General features: G+C 38.3%; 1 protein-coding gene and 1 long non-coding RNA gene across 2 annotated transcripts in view; one reads left to right on the forward strand and one right to left on the reverse strand.

Annotated features, from left to right (window-relative positions):
* LOC149130346 (uncharacterized) overlaps positions 1–27997 on the forward strand; it is a 323461-nt gene that overhangs the window by 260922 nt on the left and 34542 nt on the right. The gene's annotated exons all lie outside the window — the stretch shown is intronic.
* LOC149130348 (uncharacterized) lies at positions 145–27984 on the reverse strand. Its single transcript, XM_089345703.1, has 2 exons — positions 27186–27984; positions 145–251 (listed from the first exon to the last, which is right to left on the reverse strand). The coding sequence occupies exons 1-2, from the start codon at positions 27982–27984 to the stop codon at positions 145–147; spliced, it is 906 nt and encodes a 301-aa protein (XP_089201829.1).

Here is a 27997-nt window from a genome sequence, read left to right on the forward strand (position 1 = left end):
AGCTCCAAACAGACACAACACTGGATTCAGAAAAAACATTCCAGCATTCATAGGCAAAGACGTATGGCCGTCAAGTAGCCCTAGTCCCAACCTGCTGGATTTTTCTGTTGGGTCCATTTTGGAGATGAGGGTCTCGAGCACTCCTCATGTTTTGCTTGATGCTCTGAAGGCAAAACTGTGCCAGGAATGGGCTTTGATTCGGCAAGAACAGCTGTGAGCCATGTGTGAAGCATTCACAGCTAGACTTAAGCCTGTGATTTGAAGCAGAGGTTGTCATATCAAATAAATATGACAGTATCATAATTATACACTGCTGGTCACAGTGCACTTCCAATTCTGTCTTGATTGTACCTTTCTTTTCTATCTTGACCCAAATTGCTTGAGTAAAAATTCTTCCAATAGTCATGGAAGCCTTGCAAGTGACCTGTTCCAATCTCTTGGATACCACTTGGAAACTGCATGGGTCCACCTGTTGACTGTGAACCTTGCAACATACCCCACCCAGGGTAACTGGTGCTTTCTGTACTCTGCAATCACATCATTCACTCCACTCCATTCTTGAATTATCTCACTTCAAATATGCTCTCAATGATATTCCTAGCAGGGATCATCTTTACATGGCCTTTGCATTGTCACCCACTGATGTTCTATTCTTTCAGTGATATATATGCATATAGATATATACATAGATATATACATACATACATATCTATCTATCTTGAACAGGGGAGTGTTGTTCTATGCTGCATACAAGAGGTAAGGGGAAGAGGAGCTTCAGCCAGGGTCCTCACAGGCAAGGCACATAGGTATAAACTCTTCTGGGAAGGTAAGCGTGATGGAGTAGGGGATGTGGGCATACTTCTTCCGGAGAAATAGGTGGATAAGGTCATAAAGGTAGTTAGGGTGTGCGATAGAGTATTTAAACTCGGGCTAGTCTTGCAGAATAGTATAGCTACAATTATCTCTGCCTACATCCCACAAGTGGGCCTACCAAATTAACAGAAGGACCACTTTTATGATATTATTCTGCAGATTACCTAAAAGACAAATGGCAATGATCTCATCTTTGTGGCTGGAGATTTTAATGGGCATATCAGACAGCAACCTGGTATCTTCCATGGTGTACATGGGGGCCATGGAATTGGTTCCCAAAACAAATGAGGAACTAGACTCCTGGAGTTCTGTATTGATCTGCAACACCAACTTCAGGAAGCCAGCCAGCCAGCCACCTGATAACCTGTCAATCAGGTGACTCTGCTTGAACAGCTTGCCAGCCAAGCCCATGCCAACATGGAAAGAGGACATTAAACAATGATGATGATTATTATGATTGTTTTACTTCTCAGAGCACTCGGTCTTGTTTTCTCTGGTAGATTCTGTGAGAGTGGACAGCAGCCTGCTGTCAGAGGTCTCACAGGGTCTCTTTCTGCACATTATAAGTTTTGATAATTGGTTGTTAATTATTGTGGAAGACATTCATCATCCAAATACCAATCTCAAAATACTAGCTGTCCCCAACAGAGCAGTTTTGGGGGCTTGCTCTGCTCTCATTTCAATTCTGATTTCTCTGACATATTTCTTGAACTTGGTTGTAAATGCTCTGAGTGATCTCCTACAACTACTGGAACGACAAACACACTGCTCACAGTTCATTGGCACACCAGACAAAATGCTTTGCAGCATTTCATCTGTCTTTACATTCTGAGTTCAAATTCTGCTGAGGTCAACTCCACCTCTCATCCTTTTGGGATCAATAAAAAATAAGTATCAGTTGAGCATTGAGGTTAATGGAACCAACTTATTCCCCTCCCCTGAAATTGCTGGCCTTGAGCCAAAATTTGAAACCAATATTATTATTATCATTACTGTTCTTGTTGTTATTTTCTTATGATTATTATTATTATTATTCAAGGTGGCAGGCTGGCAGAATAGTTAGCACACTAGATGAAATCCTTAGCAGTATATCACCTGTCATTATGTTCTGAGTTCAAATTCTGCCAAGGTCGACTTTGCTTTACATCCTTTCAGGGTCAATAAATTAAGTAGCAGTTGTGTACTGGGTCAATGTAATTGACTAATGCCCTCCTCCAAAATTTCAGGCTTTGTGCCTACAACAGAAAGGATTATTATTATTATTTTATTGTCTTTGCACAGCTTCTAACGCTGGAGATATACTACAGTGTCAGCTGTTCCCTACCAGTGAACTAAGGTAACACCCCTTATTTTTCGAGCACCATCCGGAGTATTTGGGTAGTTCCAAGCAGTGCTGTTTTCTGCAAGTGCTCCATCCTTATTGCAGCCCCTACTTGCTCCATGTACTTCTCAAGATTTTTATTCACTGTTCCCAGGTACTACTATCACCTTTTTCATCGATCACAACTGCTTAACTTCCCAAGCTAACCTGTCATATCTATCGACTTTTCTTTCTTCCTTATCGCATACCTTGTTGACAGCTGGGCATGCTATGTCTATGATCCAGCATCATTTGCTTTCTTTCTCAATTAACACTTTGTCTGGCTTCTTATTCTCTATCTCATGGTCGCACTGAATCATAAAATCCCATAGGATCTTTGCATTATCATTTAAATGATGCCTTCAGGTTTATGTTTGTACCACTCTTTTGCTCTGTCATCATCATCATCATCATCATCATCATCATCATTATCATCATCACCATCATCACCATCATCATCATCATCATCATCACCATCATCATCATCATCATCATCACCATCATCACCATCATCATCATCATCATCATCATCATCATCACCATCATCACCATCATCATCATCATCATCATCACCATCATCACCATCATCATCATCATCATCATCATCATCATCATCATTATGGTTATTATTATTATGATGTTAGCACACCAGACAAAATGATTTGTGTAGTTCACATTTCACTGAGGTCATCTTTGCCTTTCAACCTGTCAGATTTGATAGAATATTTTTGAGCTGAGTCCTGGAGTTGATGTAATTGGTTTCACCATCCCCTCAAAATTGCTGGCCTTTTGCCATAAATTAGAAAGAATGACACATCTTAACAATTTGAGTTGAAGAAACAGAACAATTAAGTGATTATAACCTGTAATCAGTTGACACATTTGTCCAATCGCAGGCAAAATCAAACTCATCAATATCCCTGTTGTGACTTCATAGCAAAATCCATATCTGCACTCGTTTGACATTTGCACATCCAACACAAATAGATATAGCTTCTTTCATTTTTAATACTTTTAAAAATTTTTTTCTTTTAATTATTTTCCTTCAAACACCCATAAAAAGGGTAAAAACCCCCTTCAGTCATGAATGACCATGGGATTGCACCTAGAAAATACCCCTCCAAGGCACAAATCTGGGCAAGGTTGTTTATGGAAGACCAGCAGTCACTCATGCATACCAGCCTCTTCTCTCCATGCCACTGATGTTATCCATGGGAAAGGCAAGTGTTGATACAGTTTGGCACCGATGATGTCGCAACTCGTTTCTAAAGCTAAGTGAGCTGGAGCAACGTGAAATAAAGTGTCTTATTCAAGAACACAACACACAGCCTGACCTGGGAATTGAACTCACTACCTCATGATTGTGAGCCCAACACTCTAACCACTAAGCCATATGCAATAGGTGTCTTTCAGTTTCTGTCTACCAAATCTACTCACAATCGTTTGGGTGGCCTGAAGATTTAGTAGACAACACTTGCTTAAGGTGCCACACAGTAGGACTGAGCCCAGAACCATGTGGTTGGAAAACAAGCTTCTTACAACACAGCCACACCTGATGAACTTTTGAGAAATAGTTTACTAATTGGCTAAAATGCTTTATTTTCCATGAGATAGATTTGCCATTCAATGAAAAATGATTCTATAAAAAGAAAAGCATTCAGCTATACATTAAAAGTAAAGCTTCATTAACAATAATTATCTTCCTTATTTTTGTGTGTTTTACATACAGGATAACGAAAACATGAAAATATATTTTTGTATGTGAATAGACGAATATATCACATGTTCTATGTATGAAAATCAAAAAAACATCTATGATATGGTGTTATTTCTCTGAAAGACAAAGATTATACCTTCTGTTAGTGTCTTGTAATAGATTAATCGATGTTGCAATTAATATTATCACTTCCCCCCACCTCCGCTCCTTTAAATGCAGTGAGCTGGCAGAACTGTTTGCTTAGCGATATTTTGTCTATTTTTACATTCTGAGTTCAAATTCTGCCTAGAACAACTTTGTCATTCATCCTTTTGGGATGAAATAAGTACCAGTTGAGCACTGAGGTCTATGTAATTGACTTACCCCCTTTCTCTGAAACCAGTATTATCGTCCCTTCAAACATCAGGTATATTTGAACAAGGAGGTGATGAGGCATCTGTCTGAGTATCTAAATGTATACATATACTGAGTGAATTTCTTTTTAAAAAAATTTTCATTGAGCCCTTTATAACTTTTTGTTTTGCTGTTATTTACTAGAGAAAGCTTAGGTTGATAAACTTATACTTTGAAAGTAATACGACATTGTGTAGCTATTAAGGTTGCTTCAATTAGATAGAAGTAGACAATTTTGCATTTGAACTGGAAAGCAGCAAAATCTTTGGTGCAGTTGTAGCTCACCTTAACAATATTTCTGTTAAAAATTTAATGATTTCTATCATCTTGGAATAAACAGTTAAAATATAAGGAGGGTTATACTAGATGATATTTCATCCCATTATTTTTGCATTTATTAGTATTGTTCTGTATGTAATGTATTATATCTTTGAAGCTATTGTCTTTTAATAGCAAAGTAAAAAGATTTTTCATTTGAAAATAAGCAACATATGCATTTACTAATATTACTAAGGTATGGTTGAAATTATATTGGCAGAATGTAATTTCTCATGAGGTTTACAATAAGGGCAATAACTAAACTTGATATTAACTATAGTTATATTCATATCGACAGTGATCTTATATTTTATATTTTGAATATGGAAATGAACACTTTCCTAATAGCATCCATTATGTGGTCGTTCATACATCACAAAATGAACAGACTCATCTCAGAGAAACAGAATCTCTTCTGAAGCTAGTCTATGGTGTGCAATTCTACCAATTCACAAGCCTCAACCCTCCATCATGATCCAATGGTTACATCAAACAATTCGTAGTAGTTTCATTTATCCCATAAAGAATTATTGTAAAATAACAAATATTTCCTAGAATTCATGATAATATTATTGTTCAAATCACTCATTTAAATAAAACCTCTCAGGCTCCTAAACCTTTTATGAGGAAAGATTTAGTTATAGATGGATACAACTCTACTATATCTAACTACATAAATTTACAGTGATACTTATTATCTAGATTAATGAACACCATTCATGACTAATAAACTACTATTCTGAAAAGGAAGACAAGTGCCCTCTCTAATGTTAAAAATGATGGCACCTAAAATACTTTTACTCACTGCTTATATCTTTCTTTTCTAAGATTTATTATTCTACATTTTGGGTTGGCAAGAAAATTATCTTTATGATCTTTAAAAGTAATATATGGTTCACATAGCGTTAAAGTTTCTGCACTATCGTTTATTTTTAGGCTGGTAGCTATTTTGTTTGCTTCTAAATTAATAGCATTGTAAGTGCTAGAAATGGCTTTTATATAACTAATGGTTATATTGTTGGAAATATATCTATGCTATGTGCAACTATCAGTTTCGTACATATTTATAGTTTGGTCTGAATTATTTTACACTGATATGTCTGCATTAGTGTCTTCATCTTGGTTGTTATAGTCACAACCTCTACAACCTTTTGAAACATTGCTCTGTTCCTCAATTTTTCGAGTATTCATTGTATTCAGTAGCGTTTTTGAAATTTTGAATTCGATACTCAAATTATTGTCTTATTTATTCACCAATTTGCAATGCGCTTGTTTGTTCTATTTAAAGCGGGGATTGAACTTACGCCCACCAGTTAAATTCCAACACTTAATATTTATATTGGCTAATGCTCCAGAGGACATTTAGGTGATGAAAATTAGGAGCATTTAAACTTTATTTATTATTATTATTTTAAGCTTCTTTTTTGTTTTTTATAAATTAAAAGCACCCAAGAGTGTTCCTCACTAAGCTAAGCTAACTGAGGAGATTATCAAAGCTCAGAATATGCACGCAGAATGCATTTTTATTCTCTGTGTCCCACAGGAGATTGAGCTGATGGAAATTAGAAACTTTTAAAGTTAATTTTTTCTATTAATTTCAGCTTAGCTTTCTTTCTTAATTAACAATTCCCATATGGTGCTCCATTCTATACGAGGCCAAATGAGGAGGTTATCAAAATTCTACATAGGCACTGACTCTGCCCACAATGGTTTTAGGAAGTTTGTCATGCCTTACTTTTAGTCACAATTTCATAGGATGAAATAAATACTGTTTTACTTCCTTCCTGATTTCTTGATGAAGACGTTATTGAGAAGAGGTGTTCCCCATTATATAGGCCTAATTTTGACTGAGATGATGTTGTATAGCCCACAGATCATTTCATTTTCCCCAATTGTAGTATTTTTTTACTAATATTCTCAACCTTTGTGTCCCTACTTTTGGATGCAGCTCCTCATGCTATACTTGGTGAAAGTGCTTGGCTTAGTAGTTAGGATGTTCAGCTCATGATCATATGGTCAAGTGTACGATTCCCAGCAGCATGTTGTGTCCTTGAGCAAGACACTTTATTTCATGTTGCTGGCAAAAATGTGTAGTACCTGTATTTCAAATGGCTGGCCTCTTCATGTTCTGTGTCATACTGAATCTCTCTGAAAACTATGTTAAGGGTACTTATGCCTGTGGAGTGCTCAACTACATTAATTTCACGAGCAGGCTGTTCCATTAATTGGATCAACTGGAACACGAGTGCCATAATAAGTTATAACTCTAAAGGGTCAATATAGTCATTTCCCGATTTGCAGTATGTTCTTTTGTACACAGAATATCAGCATCTACTGCAGGTTATTGATCAAGATACTGCTATGAACTCAAAGCAAAGAAACTGACTTCAGTTTATCCCAAACAACCTATAGAGCCTTATCTGTGGGAACCTTTATAAAGGGGAAGATAGGGAGGAAGATGCAGTAAATTTCACAGTGTGGAATTTTGTCTATGTTACTCCATTGTTTTGTCGACTACAATCTCTGCCAGTGAGATTTGGAAGAGCAAAGTGAGGACGGATAGAAAACTAAATATATTCCATCAGAGGTGCCTCTGGAAGATCCTAAAGATCAACAGGCAGGATCGTGTCACAAATGAGGAGATTCTGAGAAGAGCAACATTACAACCACTGCAAGAGATTGTAGCAGAGTGCTAATTCCATCTGGTTGGCCACATTCCCTGTCTAGCTGATCAATAGCACTCAAAAACAGTCATGACCTGGGTAACACCTGATGCTCGGTGTAAAAGGGGCAGGTTGGAGATCACTTGGCAGCAATCATTTCGAGATGACCTGAGGACAGACATGACATGGAATGGATGTGCAAGAGTAGCAACTGACCGATGGAGAAAGTTTGCTGTCTAATGCACAGAGCAAAACCGGGGAACCTAAAGCTAAAGCTAGGATGGGGGAGTAACAAAATTGGTATTGCTAAATCAGTCCACTTTAATCATGCTTTTCTAGGGTGTCGGGAAGAACTGGGAAAAGCATAAAATTAAATGAAGTCCAGTGGTTATTACTGGCACTCAGTTGATTATGACAGCGAGGGTTCCTGTTGATCTGATCAATGGAACTGCCAGCTTATAAAATTAGTGTGCAAGTGGCTGAGCACTCCACAGATATGCGTACCCTTAACATAGTCCTCAGGGAGATTCAGTGTGACACAGAATGTGAAAAGGTTGGCCCTTTGAAATACAGGTGCAACTCATTTTTGCCAGCTGAATGGATTGGAGCAACGTGAAATAAAGTATCTTGCTCAGGGACACAACATACTGCCAGGAATTGAACACACGACCTTAAGATTGTGAACTGAATACCCTAACCACTAAACCATGCACTTTCCCAGTGAATATTATAGTCACCACATATGTCAACACCTGACCCAATTCCTCACACATGTCACAGCCCATGGAACACAGCCAGCAACCCCCAACTTCCAGACCTCTTCACTTGCTGTCACTCAACCACTGCACTCACAAATGAGCTGACAGACCAACCCAACCAAGGTATTTCTCTCATGTTCTCTTGGCATTTTCAATGAGGGGAATTTTATCTGAAATAGTAGTTTACTATCTCTTATCTTTTACTTGTTTCAGTCATTGGACTGCAGCTATGATTGAGCAAATCAATCCCAGTATTTATTTTTTCAAGTCTGGTACTTATTCCATTGGTATGTTTTGCTGAACCACTAATCATGGGGATATAAAAAAACCAACACCTGTTGTCATGTGGTGCAAGAACAATCACAGACACACACATATGTATATGTATGTCATTATTCAGTTTATTTCAAGATTTCTTGCCATAGAGAAAGAATTGGTTTCTAACCTAGATCCAAGGCTCCTTCATTGGAGGAGGAGGAGGAGGAGGAGGAGGAGGAGGAGGAGGAGGAGGTTATGGACAACTGCTTTGAAACTTCCAGTTTCTGCATCCAAGTTACAAATTTACATTTATACCAATAATAATTGGAGCACTTGGTTTTGTAAGTAAATGCCTAACTGTCAGTGTGGATTTTCAGAAAAAGAAATCACCAAACTGGTTCACACATTACAAATACAATCTGTAAGTGAAACAGTAAAAATATGCAAGACTCTTCTCAGGTTCAAAATCTGACATTGTCTTCATTATCTACATTCCAATGTTTGAGCTTTGAATCTTCGTTAGAAACCAGTTCCTTCTTCAGAGCAAGACTTTAAATGATTAAGTACAGATGAGTCATACATACAGGCAAACATGCAGACAGACAGACAGTCATTCATGCATATATAATTAGTCACTTCTCTCCATGCCATGAGGCACGTAAGAGACACATGATCTCTCCAACCAGCCCTGTTCTGGTTTCATTCCAGCTTCTCCACCCTTCTTGTCTCCTTTCCTTGTCAATGGTCCTTCACCATGTGGTTTTAGGGCACCCTGCTACTCTTTTCCCCTCAGGCTGCCACTTTAGTGCCACCATACAATTATATACTAGAAATAACAGCCAGATCTCCCTCAAATCACACCCTTGTGTCTTGGGATACATTAGACAATCTGAAGGAAATTTGGCTGCTTGAAATAATAGCCAAATCTCCTTCAGATTACATCTTTGTGTCTTTAGTTAGTTCTCTCTGTGCCATGAGGCACATAAATCCCCAACATGATCTCTCCAATCTGTTTTCTGCCACTGTTCTGATCTCATTCCAGTTTCTCCACCCTTTTTGTCTCGTTTCCTTCTCAATATTACTTTGCCTTGTGGTTTTAGGACACCCTACTGCTATTTTCCCCTCAAGCTTCCACTTAAGTGCAACCATACAATTGCTTTCTCAGTCTTGCCTTGGGATCTGTCTGATCCACTTCCAGGATCTCTGATCCCGTTGATGCCTGCTGTCATCTTAATTGTGCCAATTTTGGACTCTTTGCAACCATTTGATGACAAGTATTCTCCTTAAGCATATGAATTGAAAGCTGTTTATTGTTTTTCCTTCAATCTTTGTCACTTTCTAGTTTTTACATCTGTGGAATAATAGTGGCTGGACCAATGTCTTGAACAGTTTCAGCTTTGTTTTGCAGCCTACACCTTTGCTATTCCATGGTCAGCTGAACTTTCAGTTTATAATGAGCATATCAGCCATAACACCATTGTAGTTGCCAGTCCTCATTTTGATCACTGCAAGAACTCAACAAGATAGACATGCAAACTGCTCAGTGCTCAATAGAGATGTAGACAAGCTATACTTCCCACTCAAGGATGGTGGCCATGGTCTTAAATTTTCACTGATATCATATGAAGCACATATTGAGACACTGAAACATCTACTGCAGACGAAATAGAGCAGTAACTATCTTGCCCAAGTTTGTGACCATGAAATCAACAACATAATTAGGATAGCTTATGAACTGGAGGAGAGGTAGGAAATAAGAGCTGTTACAGATCCTCACCCCCAAAGAGCATTGGTAAATTCTATTTATCAAAAGAACAAAATAATTGAACAGTTTACTGAGAAGAATGTACATGGATACTTTGCAGAAAAGACAAGCCATAGAGGGAATAAATCATAGCAAAAGCTTGGCATGGGATATTGACAAGTTGATGATATTCCACTTTGAAGACTACCTCCATGCAATTTAAAAACAAAAAACCCTCATTTAGTAATTGCAATATAGAAGACAGAATTAACAAACAACAAACGTATGAGGATTGACTGAAGGATTTACAAGCTGACCAAAATACTCGCACGGAATGTGACCAAATGAAGTTTATATTTCAGCATAGTGCCTCTCGTTGCTCACACGCTTATTTCATTGGTGCTAGTGCTTGGATCCCATCCTATTGGGCAAAAAAAGTCAATGTCATCAACAACAGATATAATTCCATCATGATTGTGATACTGATTTCCAGCCAAGTGTTTTTTCATGTTGGGGCCAAATCAGGAGAATAGGGACAGTGATCAACCAGTTCAAAGCCACAGTCATGTACAGCAGCCATAAAAAGTAAGGACTTGTGTGCTGGAGCATTGTCCTGATGAAACATCAGTTTTCCTGGATGTTTGGTCTTGATAGCTTTTCATAACTGCCTCAGCAAGTTGGCATAGTACTCTTCATTAATGGTGTGGCCCTTTTGAAGATAGTCAATAAATGCAATGCCTTTTGCATCCCTAAAAGCTGAGGTCAACACCTTCCCTGCATATGAATCAACCTTGGCCTTCTTTTGAGCAGGTGAGAAGGGGTGTTTCTACTGCATGGATTATCTCTTTGTCTCTGGCTCAAAGTGATGAACCCAACACTCATCCTGGCTTTGGAAATGTTTGAGAAAACCAGATGGATCTACCTGAAATAATGTCAGATTCTCCTGTAATGTGACCAGCCTGGTGCACTTTTGATCAGGTGACAGAAGACATGGTACCCACAGAGCAGAAGCCTTTGTCATGCTAAGTTCATTGAGCAGAATATTTTTAACTCTCTCACGGAATAAGCTAATATACCATGAGATACACACACACACACACACACACACACACACACACACACACACACACACACACACACACACATGTGTATAAATATAACATTCATATATCACATGGTATTAAACAAGGAAAAAAATGTGGAAAAATTACATAAAATTTCTGAAAGCCAAAATCAGTGAAATCAGACCCAGGTTAGTTAAATATAACTTTTTTTTTACCTATACTACAAGAAAACTCTTTTAGCAGCAAAACTCGAGTTGGTGTATACTAAAACTTTTTCCTATACAAAACCTTATGAGTATGTATACCTATATAATTTCTGTTGAACTATGATACAAAAACATATATTCTGTAAAAGCATTGTTATATCCCTTTTTCATATAAACAAATTGAATAAATTTATTCTCCACTTGTTTTCATCATCATCATCATCATTTAATGTCCATATTCCATGCTAGCATGGGTGGGATGGTACCACAAGAGCCAGCCAGGCTGAAGCCTGCACCAGACTTCTGTGACTGTTTTAGCAGGATTTTTACAGTTGGACGACCTTCCTAACACCAACCACTCAGCAGAATTAACTTAGTGCTTTTTATGTGACACAAGCATAGACACAGCTGGATGCCCTTCCGAACACCAACCATTTTACAGTGTGGACTGGGTACTTTAAGTGGCACCTGCACTGACAGGGTCACCAATTACATGCAAGACAAAAACTTTTAAGAGGGGGAGAGGCATTGGAGGGGGTGATGATAAAAAGATTATAGCAAAACAGATACAGGTGTCTTGCTGTAGAGGAGATACAAGGTTACCTGGCCAGTGAGAGAAAGATCAGGAATGAAGACAGAAACAGGTGTGCTACTGCAAAGAAAATACACAGTTACCCAACCTGAGGGAAGTGCAGAGGAAAGAGATGGAGAGAGAGGATGGAGATGGTGGCAAAATGCTGGGTATACTCACAAGGAACGGGGATCAGAGTATAAATGAGATGGTTGAGTAAAGGAAGAGAGAGATATAGATAGTGGCAAGTGCAAGTGCATACCCTTGAGGTGCAAATGCCATAATATAAGTGACAGGATATTGCGAAGGGAGTGCGATTAAAGAGTGCAAATAAATGGCAAAAGGGTATATATAGAATTGGAGGGGCTACTGGATAGCAATGATATAGAGGAAAGGGCATAGTGAATGAAGGAGGAAATGTGAGAAAGAGATGTAGATTGGTTTGTTGGGGTAGGGTGAGGGAAAAGTTTTCTTGTTACGTGTGGTTGGAACACCTAAGTCGGGGGCCAGCAGATAGCAATAATAGAGTGAGACAAGGCATGTGGGTAGAACACACAGGTCGGGGACAAGCAGTGAGCAATGATACAGTGGGACCAGGCCAAGAGGACAAGATTGGGGAGTGAGAGGTAATCATTGTACATGAAGCGGAAATGAGCAAGAGAAGGGATGTAAAGACGTAGTTTGGTTCATTGTGGTAGAGTGTGTGAGAGGTTTTATAAACAGTGCTTCTAGAACTTAGCTTTGCTGATGTGGGCAGGTCTTCTCAAGAACTTCATATCACCAGACATCTCAGTCCATGGTCATTTCCTTCGTGAAGTCCAACTTCCTGAGATCAATCCTTACCACTTCATCCCATGTCTTCCTGGGTCTCCTTCTTCCACAGGTACCATCCACTTTCAGTGATCAGCACTTCTTTATGCAGCTGTCCTCATTCATACGCATCACATGTCCAAACCAACGTAGTCTTCTCTCTTGCATCCTACATTTGATTCCTCTTATGCCCAACTTTTCTTTCAATACATTTGCACTTTGTCGTACATGTGCACTGATGTTGCACATCCAACAGAGCATACTACCTTCGTTTCTCTCCAGTCTACACATGTCTTCAGCATTCAGAGGCCATGTCTCACTACCATGGAGTGTAGCCGTTCGTACACAAGCATCATATTGTCTACCTTTCATTCTGAGAGAGGCCTTTTGTTGCTAACAGAGGTAATAGCTCTCTGAACTTCCTCCACCCAATTCTTATTCTAGAAACAATACTTTCAGAGCATCCTCCACCTTGTTTTAATCGTACAATATAAATATATATATATATATCAAAAATAACCAAGGTGGCTAGATGCAATTCGAGACCAAAAAGGAAATAATTCACTATCACTAAAATGTGATGAAGGGTGGTGGGAGAACCATCATTGCTAGAAATAAGAGTCAAAGGACTCTTTAGCCACAGAAAGCACATTTTCTATTTACTGGCACATATATATATAGAAAAAATTTTTGATGCATTTTCAACTTTTTCTCAATATTTTTCCTGTATCTTTTATCTTTAATCTTTAATCTTTTACTTGTTTCAGTCATTAGACTGGAGCATTGCTTTGAATTTTTAGTCAAATGAATCAACCCCAGTACCTTTTTTCTTTTTAAACCTGGTATGTATTCTAATGGTCTCTTTTACTGAAGCAGTAAGTTACAGGGATGCAAACACACTACACCCGTTGTCAAGCAGTGATGGGCAGACAAACACAAAGACACACATACATAGATATATATAATTATATATATATATACACACACACACACACACACACATATACATATACATATATACGTATATATATATATATATATATATATATATATATATATATATATATATATATGAATAAAAATAAAAAAGTATAAAAAAGGGTTTTGTATGATCGTGTATAGAGGAATATATTATTTAAAAGAGTTCCAACTCTGTCTGTTTTTTATGTTTTATTTATATTCTTATAAAATTAATGTGGGATATAGAACATGGAATATATAATATAAATAGTAAAATGAAATGAAGTATTGAATGGGATCTTTATGATTTGACGGGCAACATTTTTTTATGTAGTGTTTTTGGTACCGAAACACTTTCAAACTTCGTATACTTGTATATTTTGTGGTATAGAACAGATAAAAAATTTTGTATTCGAAGTTATTTCACGTTAAAAATTGTCTTATTTCGATAATTTCAACTAATCACTGACGTCTATTCAGTTGAATACAGTTACTGCTGTGACGGTGTATATGGTATTAATCCCCGTTAGTTCTGACATTTCCGATTAACTAGAATGTTCGTAAACAAAGGGGAAAAAGCCATCAAAATACTTGAATATTGCCTGCACTTGTCATTGCAGCTGGCAGAATTATTAATGCACCTCCACCAAGTGCTTCATTTCCTAGAAATAGCAGCCAAATCTTCTTCAAATCAAACTCTAGTTTAGGGTTAGGGTTCGGGTTTTTGAGTTAGGGTTAGTTTTAGGATTACGGTTAGGGTTATGATTATTTTTGCCATAACCTGACTCATAACCACAACCCTAACCCTAACCCCAACCCTAAAACCCTAAAACCCTAACTCTAAACCCGAACCCTAACCCTAAAACCCTAAACCCTTACTAGGGAATAATGATATAATTAAACAGGGAATAACACACTTGACACCGGCAAAAATTTATTGTTTATAAAAAGAGCACTAACTGTATTCAGCTGAATAGACGTCAGTGATTGGTTGAAATTACAGAAATACGACAACTTTAACATGTTTTGTATGACACATTCTACCAGTGTCCCAAGTTTGAAAGTGTTTCGTTAAGAAAACAAGTGTTGCCCATCAAATCATAAGGATCCATTGAATGTCTTATTGAATATATGAAATATTGTGTATTAAATATAGAGTATTAAATATATAAGGACGAGTATACTTTCCTGCCTCATGGCAGTCATCTGATACATATTCCTTTGGATAGCAGCAGTAGGTGTTTGGCTATTTTTAGAGATGATGCCAAGTTTATTTTTTAGAAATGATGACATTTGAGAGATTTTTTGTGTTTTAGTTATAGGGATAAGATTTTTAAACCCCAAGTAAGATTAATTTAATCATTGTTTGTTAAGAGTGGGTTTGAATTTCTTAATAAAGTCCTTTTCTCTGCATTTCCTTTCAATTTCATTCAGGTTGTAAAGTTTATGGAATGGAAATATCATAAAAGTTTCACGACCAAATGTTGCCAGATGGTTACTCAGTGATATTTGGCGGACTTCTGGGTTTTTAATCTGTTGTCGATGCACACGTGAGCGTTCCGATAGTGCATTACCTGTCTGGCCAATGTACAGTTCTTCACAATTAGGGCATTTGATGCAGTAGATTAGATTTCTACTTTTGCAGTTCATGTTCGCATTGGTGAATATTTTCCCTGTTTTTGTGTTCATATATGGGCCGGTATGAATTGATTGGCATGTACTGCATCGGCTATCATTGCATTTGGACACAGTGAATGTTTGATTTTTATTGCTGAGGTCAAACCTTGCCTTTGTTAATAGCTTTTTCAAGTTTTTAGGTTGTCTCTTACTGAGAGTTATATTTTGATCTGTAATGATATTTCTCAATTCCTTACTTTGTGCAAGGTTTGGTAAGTTCGCTTTAACGATATTGAAGGTGTTCTGGTGGCATGGATTTTGTGTCACTATAAATGGTATGATTTCTTTTTGTTTTTCTCTTCTTTGCGGTGTCCTCAGTTGTTGTATGAGTATTTTCGAAGTGTAAGGCAGCAACCTGGCAGAAACGTTAGCACGCCGGGCGAAATGCTTAGCGGTATTTCGTCTGCCATTACGTTCCTTTTGTGGAGGCGCAATGGCCCAGTGGTTAGGGCAGCGGATTCGCGGTCATAGGATCGTGGTTTCGATTCCCAGACCGGGCGTTGTGAGTGTTTATTGAGCGAAAACACCTAAAGCTCCACGAGGCTCCGGCAGGGGATGGTAGTGAACCCTGCTGTACTCTTTCACCACAACTTTCTCTCACTCTTACTTCTTGTTTCAGTTGTGCCTGTAATTCAAAGGGTCAGCCTTGTCACACTGTGTCACGCTGAATATCCCCGAGAACTACGTTAAAGGTACACGTGTCTGTGGAATGCTCAGCCACTTGCACGTTAATTTCACGAGCAGGCTGTTCCGTTGATCAGATCAACCGGAACCCTCGACGTCATAAGCGACGGAGTGCCATCATTTTCGAAGCCGCTGAATACCATTTTCTATAAGTAGTGACGAGTGCTTTTGCTTGAGCAGAAATTCTTTCAGTTCCATCAGGCACTGATTCTGGTCTTTAGATCCTCTACAATAGTACAGATTCTTCTGGCTAAGCAGTATGGGATGTTACGTTTTGTATGGGGTGGATGGCACGATTTAAAATTCAGGTATTGGTGTGTATCTGTGTGTTTATAATATATATCTGTGGTAATGGCGGTGTTCTTTTTAATTACCATTATATCTAGGAATGGTAATTTGGTACTGCTCATCTTCTTTGTAAATTAGATGGATGGGTGTAGGTTGTTCAGGAGGGTGTTGAATTCTTCCATAGTGTTTTGAGATTTTGACAAGATTATAAAGCAATCGCCGAGGTATCTCCTCCATGCTTTTTCAATATACTTCCTAAATTCAGTGTTGTATCTTTCTTCTATTTCCTGGTTGAGTTTTTGTTCTAAGTAACCCATCACCAAATTCGCATATATATATATATATATATATATATATATATATATATATATATATATATATATATATATATATATATAATAAGGTCCTAGAAGGGTAGAAAGAAACAGAATATTTCCAATGCAGCTCTCAACCCAAGCTTGAAATGTAGTCTTAAGTAATATCAAAATCCTTCAGGTGTAGAGAATCTACTTGTTACTTTGGTAAAACCAATGAGAAGGTTTAGCAAAGAGTAAAACATAATCCAAATAAGAAGAGAAAGACTTTATAAATTCATTTTTTGTCTCCTTATTTGAATTACGTGTGTGAGTGTGTGTGTGTGTGCATGCGTGCGTGTACGTAAGGAGTGTTTTGAGAAAGATTTGAGACAGATTTGACTGCTACTTCTACCAGGTCTAGCTATGATATAGAGTTTTCCTGTATTGGCACATCTCTCTCCCACATACACACACACACACTTTTGTATATGCATATACCTCAGAACACAGACCAGTACACACAACCAAACAACTCACACACACATTAACACATATATGCACATATATAGATATACACACACAGAGGCACACAGAAACACATACACATGTATACATATACCTACCCATGCATGCAAACATCCACTAGATCACACACGCGCGCGCGCACACCCATCTACATATACACACACAAGGACACACACATACACTTGATCACACACAACCACATACACATATACACGCACAGAGTGAATATATATATAGCATCAGTAAGTGACATCCAACAAATGTACCGTTAGTCTCTCCTGACAGACAGACTGATAAATAGACCTAACTAAGGGATAATAAATAACACTTTAAATCAAGGGTAGACTACCCCATCCATCTATGTATACACCCTCTTCTACACTCCTTGGAAAATATACATATATATATGCATATATACACATACACATATTCCAACAATGTAGCTATATATGTATCTGTTTGTGTGCATGTGTGTATGTGTGTGTGTGTGTGTGTGTATATATATATATATATATATTCTTTTATACTTGTTTCAGTCATTTTGACTACAGCCATGCTGGAGCCCCGCCTTTAGTTAAAAAATCGACCCCAGGATTTATTCTTTGTGAGCCTAGTACTTGTTATATTGGTCTCTTTTACTGAAGTTACAGGTTGTCAAGCAATGGTGGGAAGACAAACACAAGCACGCATATATGCAACGCGCTTCTTTCAGTTTCCGTCTACCAAATCCACTCACAAGGCTTTGGTCAGCCCGAGGCTATAGTAGAAGACACTTGCCCAAGGTGCCATGCAATGGGATTGAACCCAGAACCATGTGGTTGGTAACCAAGCTACTTACCACACTGCCACTCCTGCACCTATATATATTTATAAATATTTTAATGTATCGAGGAAATGAATGTCTGCACAAAGACTCACCTGATGTCCATAGATATGGACTGTAATCATCCCAGGAATATGGACTACGGTCACAAAAAATGTGATTTATGGAAATACACGCAGTAATATATTAAAGTATCTATGAATTCCATCCATGGATTATTATTATTACTATATCTATCCTACATTATATTGCAGCAGCTCAGTACAATCCCATAAAACTGTTGTTGTAAGTTGCAATCACCAGGTTGTAGCCAACATAACATAGGAGCTTTTATATGCGTACTCAAAAACATTTCCTATAATGAACTTAAAGGATATATATATATATATATATATACAGCATTAACTTTTTACAAGGAAAACGTCTCAGTAACTTTCTGACAGTGCCTGATGAAAGTAAGCAAGCTAAATTTCAGAGTTTAATAGGTGCAGATGTGACTGTGTGGTAAGAAGTTTACTTCTTAGCCACAGGCTTTTGGATTCAGCTCCACCGTGTGGCAACTTGAGCAAGAGTCTTTTACTATAGCATCAGGACAATCAAAACCTTTTGATTGGATTTGGTAGACAGAAACTGAAAGAAGCCTGTTGTGTATATATATATATATATATATATATATATATATATATATATATATATATATATATATATGTGTGTGTGTGTGTGTGTGTGTGTGTGTGTGTGTGTGTGTGTGTGTGTTAAGAGATAGATAGATATATACACACACATATAAATGCATGTACTTTTTTTTTTTACTTTTACTTGTTTCAGTCATTTGATTGTGGCCATACTGCTGCACCACCTTGTGTGCATACACACACACACACACACACACACACACACATATATATATATACATATACACAAATGCATATATACATATATATACTTATACACACACACACATACACACATATATATAAAGTCTGTCTAAAAGTCCATAAGTCAGGAAAAATGTACTTGTATATCTGCCAGTAGAATGAGTATATTAATCAAAGTATACAATTTTATATATCCATTTTGGCTGATCTTACCAATCAGTTATACACTAGGGGTTCAACATTATGGCTACCTCTGATGAGTGCAGGGCTACATAATTGGACTATTGCCTAACACTCCGTTGAACGCCTGGTGCTAAACTGATTGGCAAGATCTGTCATAATGAATGCATAATATTTTACACTTCGATTAATATATATCATCAGCAACATCCATCATTTTGAATCTTGGTTTTGTCCCTGTTAATGGGGGTGGCCAGATCTACCTCAATTATCTTTTGTACTAAAGGCACAAGGCCTGGAATTTTAGGGGAGGGGACTAGTCGGTTACATCGACCCCAGTGTTTCACTGGTACTTATTTTATCGACCCAGAAAGGATGAAAGGTAAAGTCGACCTCGGCGGAATTTGAACTCAGAACATAAAGACAAACGAAATGCTGCTAAGTATTTTGACCGGCATACTAACAATTCTGCCAGTTCACCGCCAGATCTACCTCAATGCCATACCAACTGCCCTCACACCATCTCACCATCTTGCCCGGTTTTGGGCATCCTCCCTCCTCAAGCCAACCCTCCCAATCTCTTCCTCCACCCGTTCCCTCCACATTTTCCTTGATCTACCTTGCTTTCACTGTCCATTTACCTCAAACTCTAGCACCCTCTTCAGAACATGCTCCTCATCCCTCCACATGTCCATACCACCACACTCCATTTGCCCTTGCCAGCTGTTTTACCGATTCCTCCAACCCCAGCATCCCCATCAAGTCCTCAGTCTTCCTCTTATCAAACAGCCTCATGTCACACATTTCTCTCACCATTGCTCTCTCAGTCCTTCTCAAAATTGTCATCTCTCTCTCCCTCAAACACCATTTCTCACTCCCATACATCATTGCAGCTCCCACACAACTCCTACAAATCTTTCCTTTTGTCTTCAATGAGAACCTTTTTCCCACATAACAACACTCCACATTCCCTGAACTTCACTCAGCCAAGTCTCGCTCTTGCTGTCACAGCTGCTTCACATCCACCACTTACATCCACCCTATTATCCCAAATAACAAAACCCTCTCACCGTTTCCACTGGTTCCACCAGCCCCCCAGCTCCTCTCTCACATCTTCCACAAACAAACTCTCTTGCCAGTCACCGTCTTCATTTTCGGACATCTACCATGAATCCATTTCTCACATCTCGTACACAACACCGCCTTTACCATTACCCTCCTCCCACGTACACCACATGGATCCACCTTACTCATTAACACCTCTCCTTCCACCCCGCTCACCATCACTTTTGTCTTCCCAAGGTTTACCTTCAAACCCTTGCTTTCAAACGCCTCCTTCCATTTCCAAAACTTCTCCCTCAACCTCCTCATTGTCTCACTCATCAGAACAAGGTCATCCATATAAAGTATCTCCATTATAAATCCCTCTTTTGCACTCTCCATCACCACATCGACCACTACTGCAAATAACAATGGTGACAACACAGATCCCTGATGCACACCAACTTTCACTGCAAACTCCCCCAACGGCCCTGATCCAATTCTCACTCTTGTTTTTACCCCCTCATGCAAACTCATCACTGCCCTCACTATTACCTCTAGTACACCTCTCTTCCTCAATGCCCACTCAGTCACCTTCCTTGGAACCCTATCAAATGCCTTCTCCAGATCAATGAAGCGCATGTACAATTCCTTCTCCTTATCTCAGTATCTCTCTTGCAATCTCCTTACAATAGACACTGCATCTATTGTCCCCTTCCTGACATAAAACCAAATTGCATCTCGTCCCACCCCCTTTTTGAATTCTCCTCTCTGACACCCTTTCTACTATCTTCATTGCATGCTCCAATAACTTCACTCCTTTATACATCCCACATTACATCCCACTTCCTCTTGAAGATTAGTACCACCACACTTAGTGCCCAATCATCTTCCACCCAGCACACCCTGGCAGAGCTCCATCATTGCAACAATCCCTATCGCTCCACTTGCAATTATCATTTCCAAACTTACTTCTGATGGACCAACTACCTTTCCCATTTTCATTTCCTTCATTGCCTCCACTACTTCTTCCCGACTAACCCTTTCCACTGACCCCGTCACTACAGCAACTTCCATCCTCTGATCCCATTCATTCTCGTCCATAGTTCCCTCTATATTCTCCTTCCAAACTTTTCCCTTGTCCTTCTCACTAAAATTCAACTGTCCATCACTCCCCCTCATGCATCTTCCTCACTCAACATCTCTTCCATCATTTTTCATTGATTTAATAAACCTAAAAACTCTCTCTGGGTTCTCATCCAGCCCACTCAACCTCTCCTCTGCCTCCTTCCTCATAGATCTCGCAACCACCCTTTTTGCACGATTCTTCATGTTATCATACCTGGCTTTTATTTGCTCCGTCCTATTATTACATAGAGCTCTGTGTGCTTCCTTCTTCCTCGTTATCGCATCCCTCACCTCCTCGTTCCACCACCACATATCTCCTTTCATCCTCCCACACACTTCGTCACATCCCTTTAGTACCCCTTCTTTAAAAGACTTCCACAGATCCAGTGCATCAATGCTTACCAACTCCCCAACTCTCTCCTCAAACCTTGCTCTTCTTTCTTCTTCCTTCAGTTTCCACACCTTTCTCCCCTCAACCGTTCCCTTTCTCACACACTTTTTTACTTTCCTCTTATCCAAGTCAGCAACCACCAAAGCTGTGCTGCAACTCCCCTGGTTTTGTCTTCACATCTCTCAGATATTTTCTGTTTTTCCTGCCAACCAACAGGGAATCAGTCTCTGTCTCATTCTCTCCTGCACTCAAAGTCACAACTCTTTCTCATCACAAAACTCCAACAGCATCCTTCCTTCCACATTTCTCTCCCCAATTCCATTCCCCCCCCGCCCCATGCACACCCTCGAAGCTCTGGATCCATTTCCCAACATGTCCATTAAAATCACCCATGCCCAATACCAATTCATCCACCTTATGTAAGTCCCACTCATTCACCCCATTTCATCAAAGAACTGCTCTTTCTCAGCGATCCCTCTTCCACTTTGCAGACCCTAACCCACAAATCACCCTCACCACTTCAAATGCTAACACTACTGTCATCACTCTGTCACTCTTTCTCCTCACCTCCACCACCACCTCACAGATTTCTTCCTTCACCAAAACTCCCACACCTCCAGTCCCCTTGCTATTTCCGGACCACCACAACTTCTTCCCTTCTTCCTTTGACCACCACAAACCTTGCACCTTGGCCCCTCCACCTGGCCTCCTGCACACAGCACACATCCACCCTCCTCTTCCTCAATTCCTCACACACTTTAGTTCCCCTTCCACACAGACTGCCAACATTTCAACTTCCCAACCTCACCCCATATATACACATACATATATATTTATTTATTTATGTATATATGTATTTGTGTGTGTGTGTGTGTGTGTGTGTGTGTGTGTGTGTGTGTGTGTGTGTGTGTTTGTCCCCCACCACCAATTAATTGACAGCTAGGGTTCCCATAACTTAGCAGTTCAGCAGAAGAGACCGACATAATAAGAACCAGGCTTTAAAAGGAAATCAATACTGGGGTTGATTCATTCAACTAAAAATTCTTCGAAGTGCTACCCCAGCATGGTCGCAGCCTTTTGACTGACACAAGTAAAAGAAAAGATAAACATGTAGACGAGTAAAAACTCCTGAGTAATTCTGAAGTCACACTAGCAATGTCACTTGTTTCCAATCACCTTTGGGGAAAATGTTCACACAAGGTGATATATGACTTCCTTGGGAAGAAGTGAGGGTTGGTGAGAGGAAGGGGGAAAGCAGATTTGCATCAAGGAATTTTCCCTGGCCCATGGCAAGCATGGAAATGTGAATGTTAAAATAATGATGATGATGATGATGATTATACATGCATATATGTGTGTGTGTGTGTGTGTGTGTGTGTGTGCATGTGTGTGAGTGTATGCGTGTGTGTGTGTGTATATGTGTATGTATGTGTGTTTGTGTTTGTGTGTGTCTGTGCATGTATGAGGAGGCATATGGCTTAGTGATTAGGGGTATTTGGCTCGCAGTCATAAGGTTGTGAGTTCAATTCCTGGTGGCAAGACATTTTATTTTTTGCTGTTGGGGTATACATATCATGAGGGTATACATATCAGTCACTTGTACATGAATTTCACTATCAGGCTGTTCCATTGATCGGATCAACTGGAACCCTTGTTGTTGTAACCAATGGAGTGCCAGTGATGCATGAAATGGTATCAAAAAGCTCCCAGACTAGTTCTGTAGTGTGCCGACAGATGGCAGCACATGGTTGCATGTGCAGTGAGAGCTGGCAGTGACCTTCCTGAGGCAGTGTGCCGAGTGACATCGCTGTGGTTACTTTACAAGTTGTGAAATTGTGTGTTTTTGTTATCACATGTATGCTGTAGTCCATGATTTTGTATGTGTATGCGTGTATATGAATGTGCATGCATGTGTTTGTGTGTGTGTGCGCATATATATGCATGCATGTGTGAGTATATGTGTGTAAGCATGTGTATGTATGTGCATGTGTGTATATGTATGTGTATTTGTGTATGTGTGTATATCTATTTGTGCATGTGTGTATATGTATGTGTATTTGTGTATGTGTGTATATCTATTTGTGCATGTGTGTATATGTATGTGTATTTGTGTATGTGTGTATATCTATTTGTGCATGTGTGTATGTGTGCGTGCATATGTGTGTGCATGTATGTGTGTGTGTGGGTGTGTGTGGGTGTGGGTGTGGGTGTGCATGAATGTATGTGAATATCTGTCTTCATCTAAATATCTCATTTTTTCTTGCTTCAAGTCATTGAACTGTGGCCATGCTGGAGCAGTGCCTTGAAGGGTTTCAGTCAACCAAATTGACCCTGGTACTTGAGTCTGGTACTTCTATAGGTTTCTTTTGCCAAATTGCAAAGTTAAGGGGATGTAAACAAACTAAAACTAGTCAAGGAGAAAAACACACACACACACACACACACACACACATTTGTAAGTATATGTTTTATCTTTAAATTATTTTTTATCATTAGACTGTGGTCATACTAGGACCCCCAGTACCTTCTGTTTTTCGGTCTGGCACTTATTCTATCTGACTCTTTTGCAGAACTGCTAAGTAATGGGGACATAAACACACCAACACCAGTTGTCAAGCGGTGGTAAGGGACAAGCACAGACACAAAGACACACACACACACACAGACGCACAGACACATATTTATATTCTTTTACTCTTTTACTTGTTTCAGTCATGTGGCTGTGGTCATGCTGGAGCTCTTTTACTTATTTCAGTCATTTGACTGCAACCATGCTGGACCACTACCAGAAAGGGTTTTTTAGTTGAAGAATCAACCCCAGGACTTATTCTTTGTAAGCCTAGTACTTATTCTATCGGTTCTCTTTTGCCAAACCGCTAAGTTACAGGGACATAAATACACCAACATCAGTTGTCAAGCAATGGTGGGACAATAAACACAGACACACAAACATATACATATACGACGGGTGAAAGTGTTTTAGGAATATTCAGCCAGTTGTATACTAATTCATGGAAGCTGGGGATTTCAGTTGATCAAACAAATGATTGTACATCATTGAAACTAATGGAAATCTGATTACACTCACACAAACATAACTAGAGTTACATACACATGTGTGTATATAGTCTTCTACATAACTAGACACATTTACATATTCATATATATATATGTATGTGTGTGTATACACACACAAACACTCACATAGACATGATACATACATACATGCATATATGTATGTATATATATGTATGTATATGTATATATATGTATATATATATATATATATATATATATATATATATATATATATATATATATATATATATATATATATATATATATATATATATTATGTATGTCTGTTAGAATGTATATTTGCATGTATGTATATGTGGGTACAAAATATATATGTGTATGTATTGGTATGATTTTGTTTTGAGCATGTGTGTATTTGTGTATATGTATTTGCATACTTGTTATATATATGTATTTATATATGTGTGTATATATATATATGTGTATATATATATATATATATATGCATTGACTGTTAAGTCAATATAATGTATGTATACATACATATATAAATATACACACACACACATATACATATATTCATATATGTGTGTGTATATGTATATATATATTTAAATATATATACATATATATACATATACACACAAACACATGTAATATATACACACACACACTGAAAAAAATATATATATATACACACATACATATATGGATAGATAAATAGATAGATAGATAGATAGATAGATAGATATACACACATACACTCATACAACTCTGTATATATATATATAGATGTATATTTAGAAAGACAGAAAGAGAGAAAATGAGAAAGAGGAAGGGAGAGACACAGTGATGAAAACGAATACAATTACCCAGGCAGACACACAGACAGCCTGACATGCAGACCGACTGACCCTTCTGTCTGTCTCTAAGACAGATAATTGGCCAGTTGATGTATGGCTGAGCAGGCATCACTCAATCAAAGGTACACACAGACCATCAGCTGACTGACCGACCACACTGATCAGCCAATCAGGAAACAGCCAGAAATAACAGCTATTGAACTGAGGGATGACCGGACACATGTACACTAAGACACACACACACACACACACATTCTTACAGTCACACTCACTTTCACATTGACATAAACACATGCACATGTCTAAACACGTATGTGTGTGTATACTAATGATAGACATGCAGACACACACACACTTACATGCACACAGACACACACTTACATATACCATTGTTGGGTAATGATCCAGAGAAAAAGTACTCAATATACAAATATAAAGTGCAGTAGTTTATTTAAGCTAGTCCACAAATGCCATTGTCTGACTTAAATAATTTATATACATGTGTATGTATATATATAGATATATATATAGCATCATCATCATCATCATCATCATCATCATCATCATTGTCATCATCATCATCATCATTTAACATCCATTGTCCATGATGGCATGGGTTGGATGATTTGACCAGGGCTGGCAAACTGAAAGGCTGTACTCTAGTCTGTTTTGGCAAGGTTTCTACAGTTGGATGCCCTTCCTAATGCCAACCACTCCTAGAGTGTAAAGGGTTCTTTTACATGCCTCCAGCAAGGGTATCATTTGTGTGACACCAGTATCTGCCACGACTATGATTTCACTTGGGTTTATGGATCTTCTCCTCAAACAACTTAATGCCAAATGTTGTGGTCATTTGTCATTGCTTCTGTCAAGCCCAACACTCAAAGGGTGCTTTTCACATGCCACCAGCATCAGCCACCTTGCCTCCATGAGGCCCAATGCTTGAAAGATGCTTTTTACATGACACCAGCACAAGTGCCAGGTAAGTGACGTCAGCATCGGCCATGATTACTATTATGTGTGTGTGTGTGTGTGTGTGTGTGTGTGTGTGTGTGTGTGAATAGAAATAAATACAAAAAAAGGGTTTTGTATGATCGTGTATAGAGGAATATATTATTTTATTTAAAAGAGTTCCAACTCTGTCTGTTTTTTATGTTTTATTTATATTCTTGTAAAATTAATGTGGGATATAGAATGTGTAATATATAATATAAGAATAAAAGGTAAAATGAAATGAAGTATTGAATGTCTTATTGAATATATGAAATATTGAGTATTCAATATAAAGAATTAAATATATAAAGGCTAATATGTATTTTCATGCCTAATGGCATTCATCAAGGCTTCATCTGACAGACTGTAACAGACTGGCTAGTTTTTTGTCTTTTATACCTATTCCTTTGGATAGCAGCAGTAGGTGTTTGGCTATTTTTAGAAATGATGCCAAGTTTATTTTTAGAAATGATGACATTTGAGAGATTTTTTGTGTTTTAGTTATAGGGATAAGATTTTTAAACCCCAAGTAAGATAAATTTAATCATTGTTTGTTAAGAGTGGGTTTGAATTTCTTAATAAAGTCCTTTTCTCTGCGTTTTCTCTCAATTTCATTCAGGTTGTAAAGTTTATGGAATGGAAATATCATAAAAGTTTCACGACCAAATGTTGCCAGATGGTTACTCAGTGATATTTGGCGGACTTCTGGGTTTTTAATCTGTTGTCGATGCACACGTGAGCGTTCTGATAGTGCATTACCTGTCTGGCCAACGTACAGTTCTTCACAATTAGGGCATTTGATGCAGTAGATTAGATTTCTACTTTTGCAGTTCATGTTCGCATTGGTGAATATTTTCCCTGTTTTTGTGTTCATATATGGGCCGGTATGAATTGATTGGCATGTACTGCATCGGCTATCATTGCATTTGGACACAGTGAATGTTTGATTTTTATTGCTGAGGTCAAACCTTGCCTTTGTTAATAGCTTTTTCAAGTTTTTAGGTTGTCTCTTACTGAGAGTTATATTTTGATCTGTAATGATATTTCTCAATTCCTTACTTTGTGCAAGGTTTGGTAAGTTCGCTTTAACGATATTGAAGGTGTTCTGGTGGCATGGATTTTGTGTCACTATAAATAGTATGATTTTTTCCTGTTTTTCTCTTCTTTGCGGTGTCCTCAGTTGTATGGTTATATTCGAAGCCCGCTGATTACCATTTTCTATAAGTAGTGACAGGTACTTTTGCTTGAGCAGAAATTCTTTTATTTCCATCAGGCGCTGATTTCTGGTCTTTAGATCCTCTATAATAGTACAGATTCTTCTGGCTAAGCAGTATGGGATGTTACGTTTTGTATGGGGTGGATGGCACAATTTAAAATTCAGGTATTGGTGTGTATCTGTGTGTTTATAATATATATCTGTGGTAATGGTGGTGTTCTTTTTAATTACCATTATATCTAGGAATGGTAATTTGGTACTGCTCATCTCCTTTGTAAAT

This window comes from Octopus bimaculoides, chromosome 29 (assembly GCF_046866305.1).
Source record: "Octopus bimaculoides isolate indiv1 chromosome 29, ASM4686630v1, whole genome shotgun sequence".
NCBI lineage: Eukaryota > Metazoa > Mollusca > Cephalopoda > Octopoda > Octopodidae > Octopus > Octopus bimaculoides.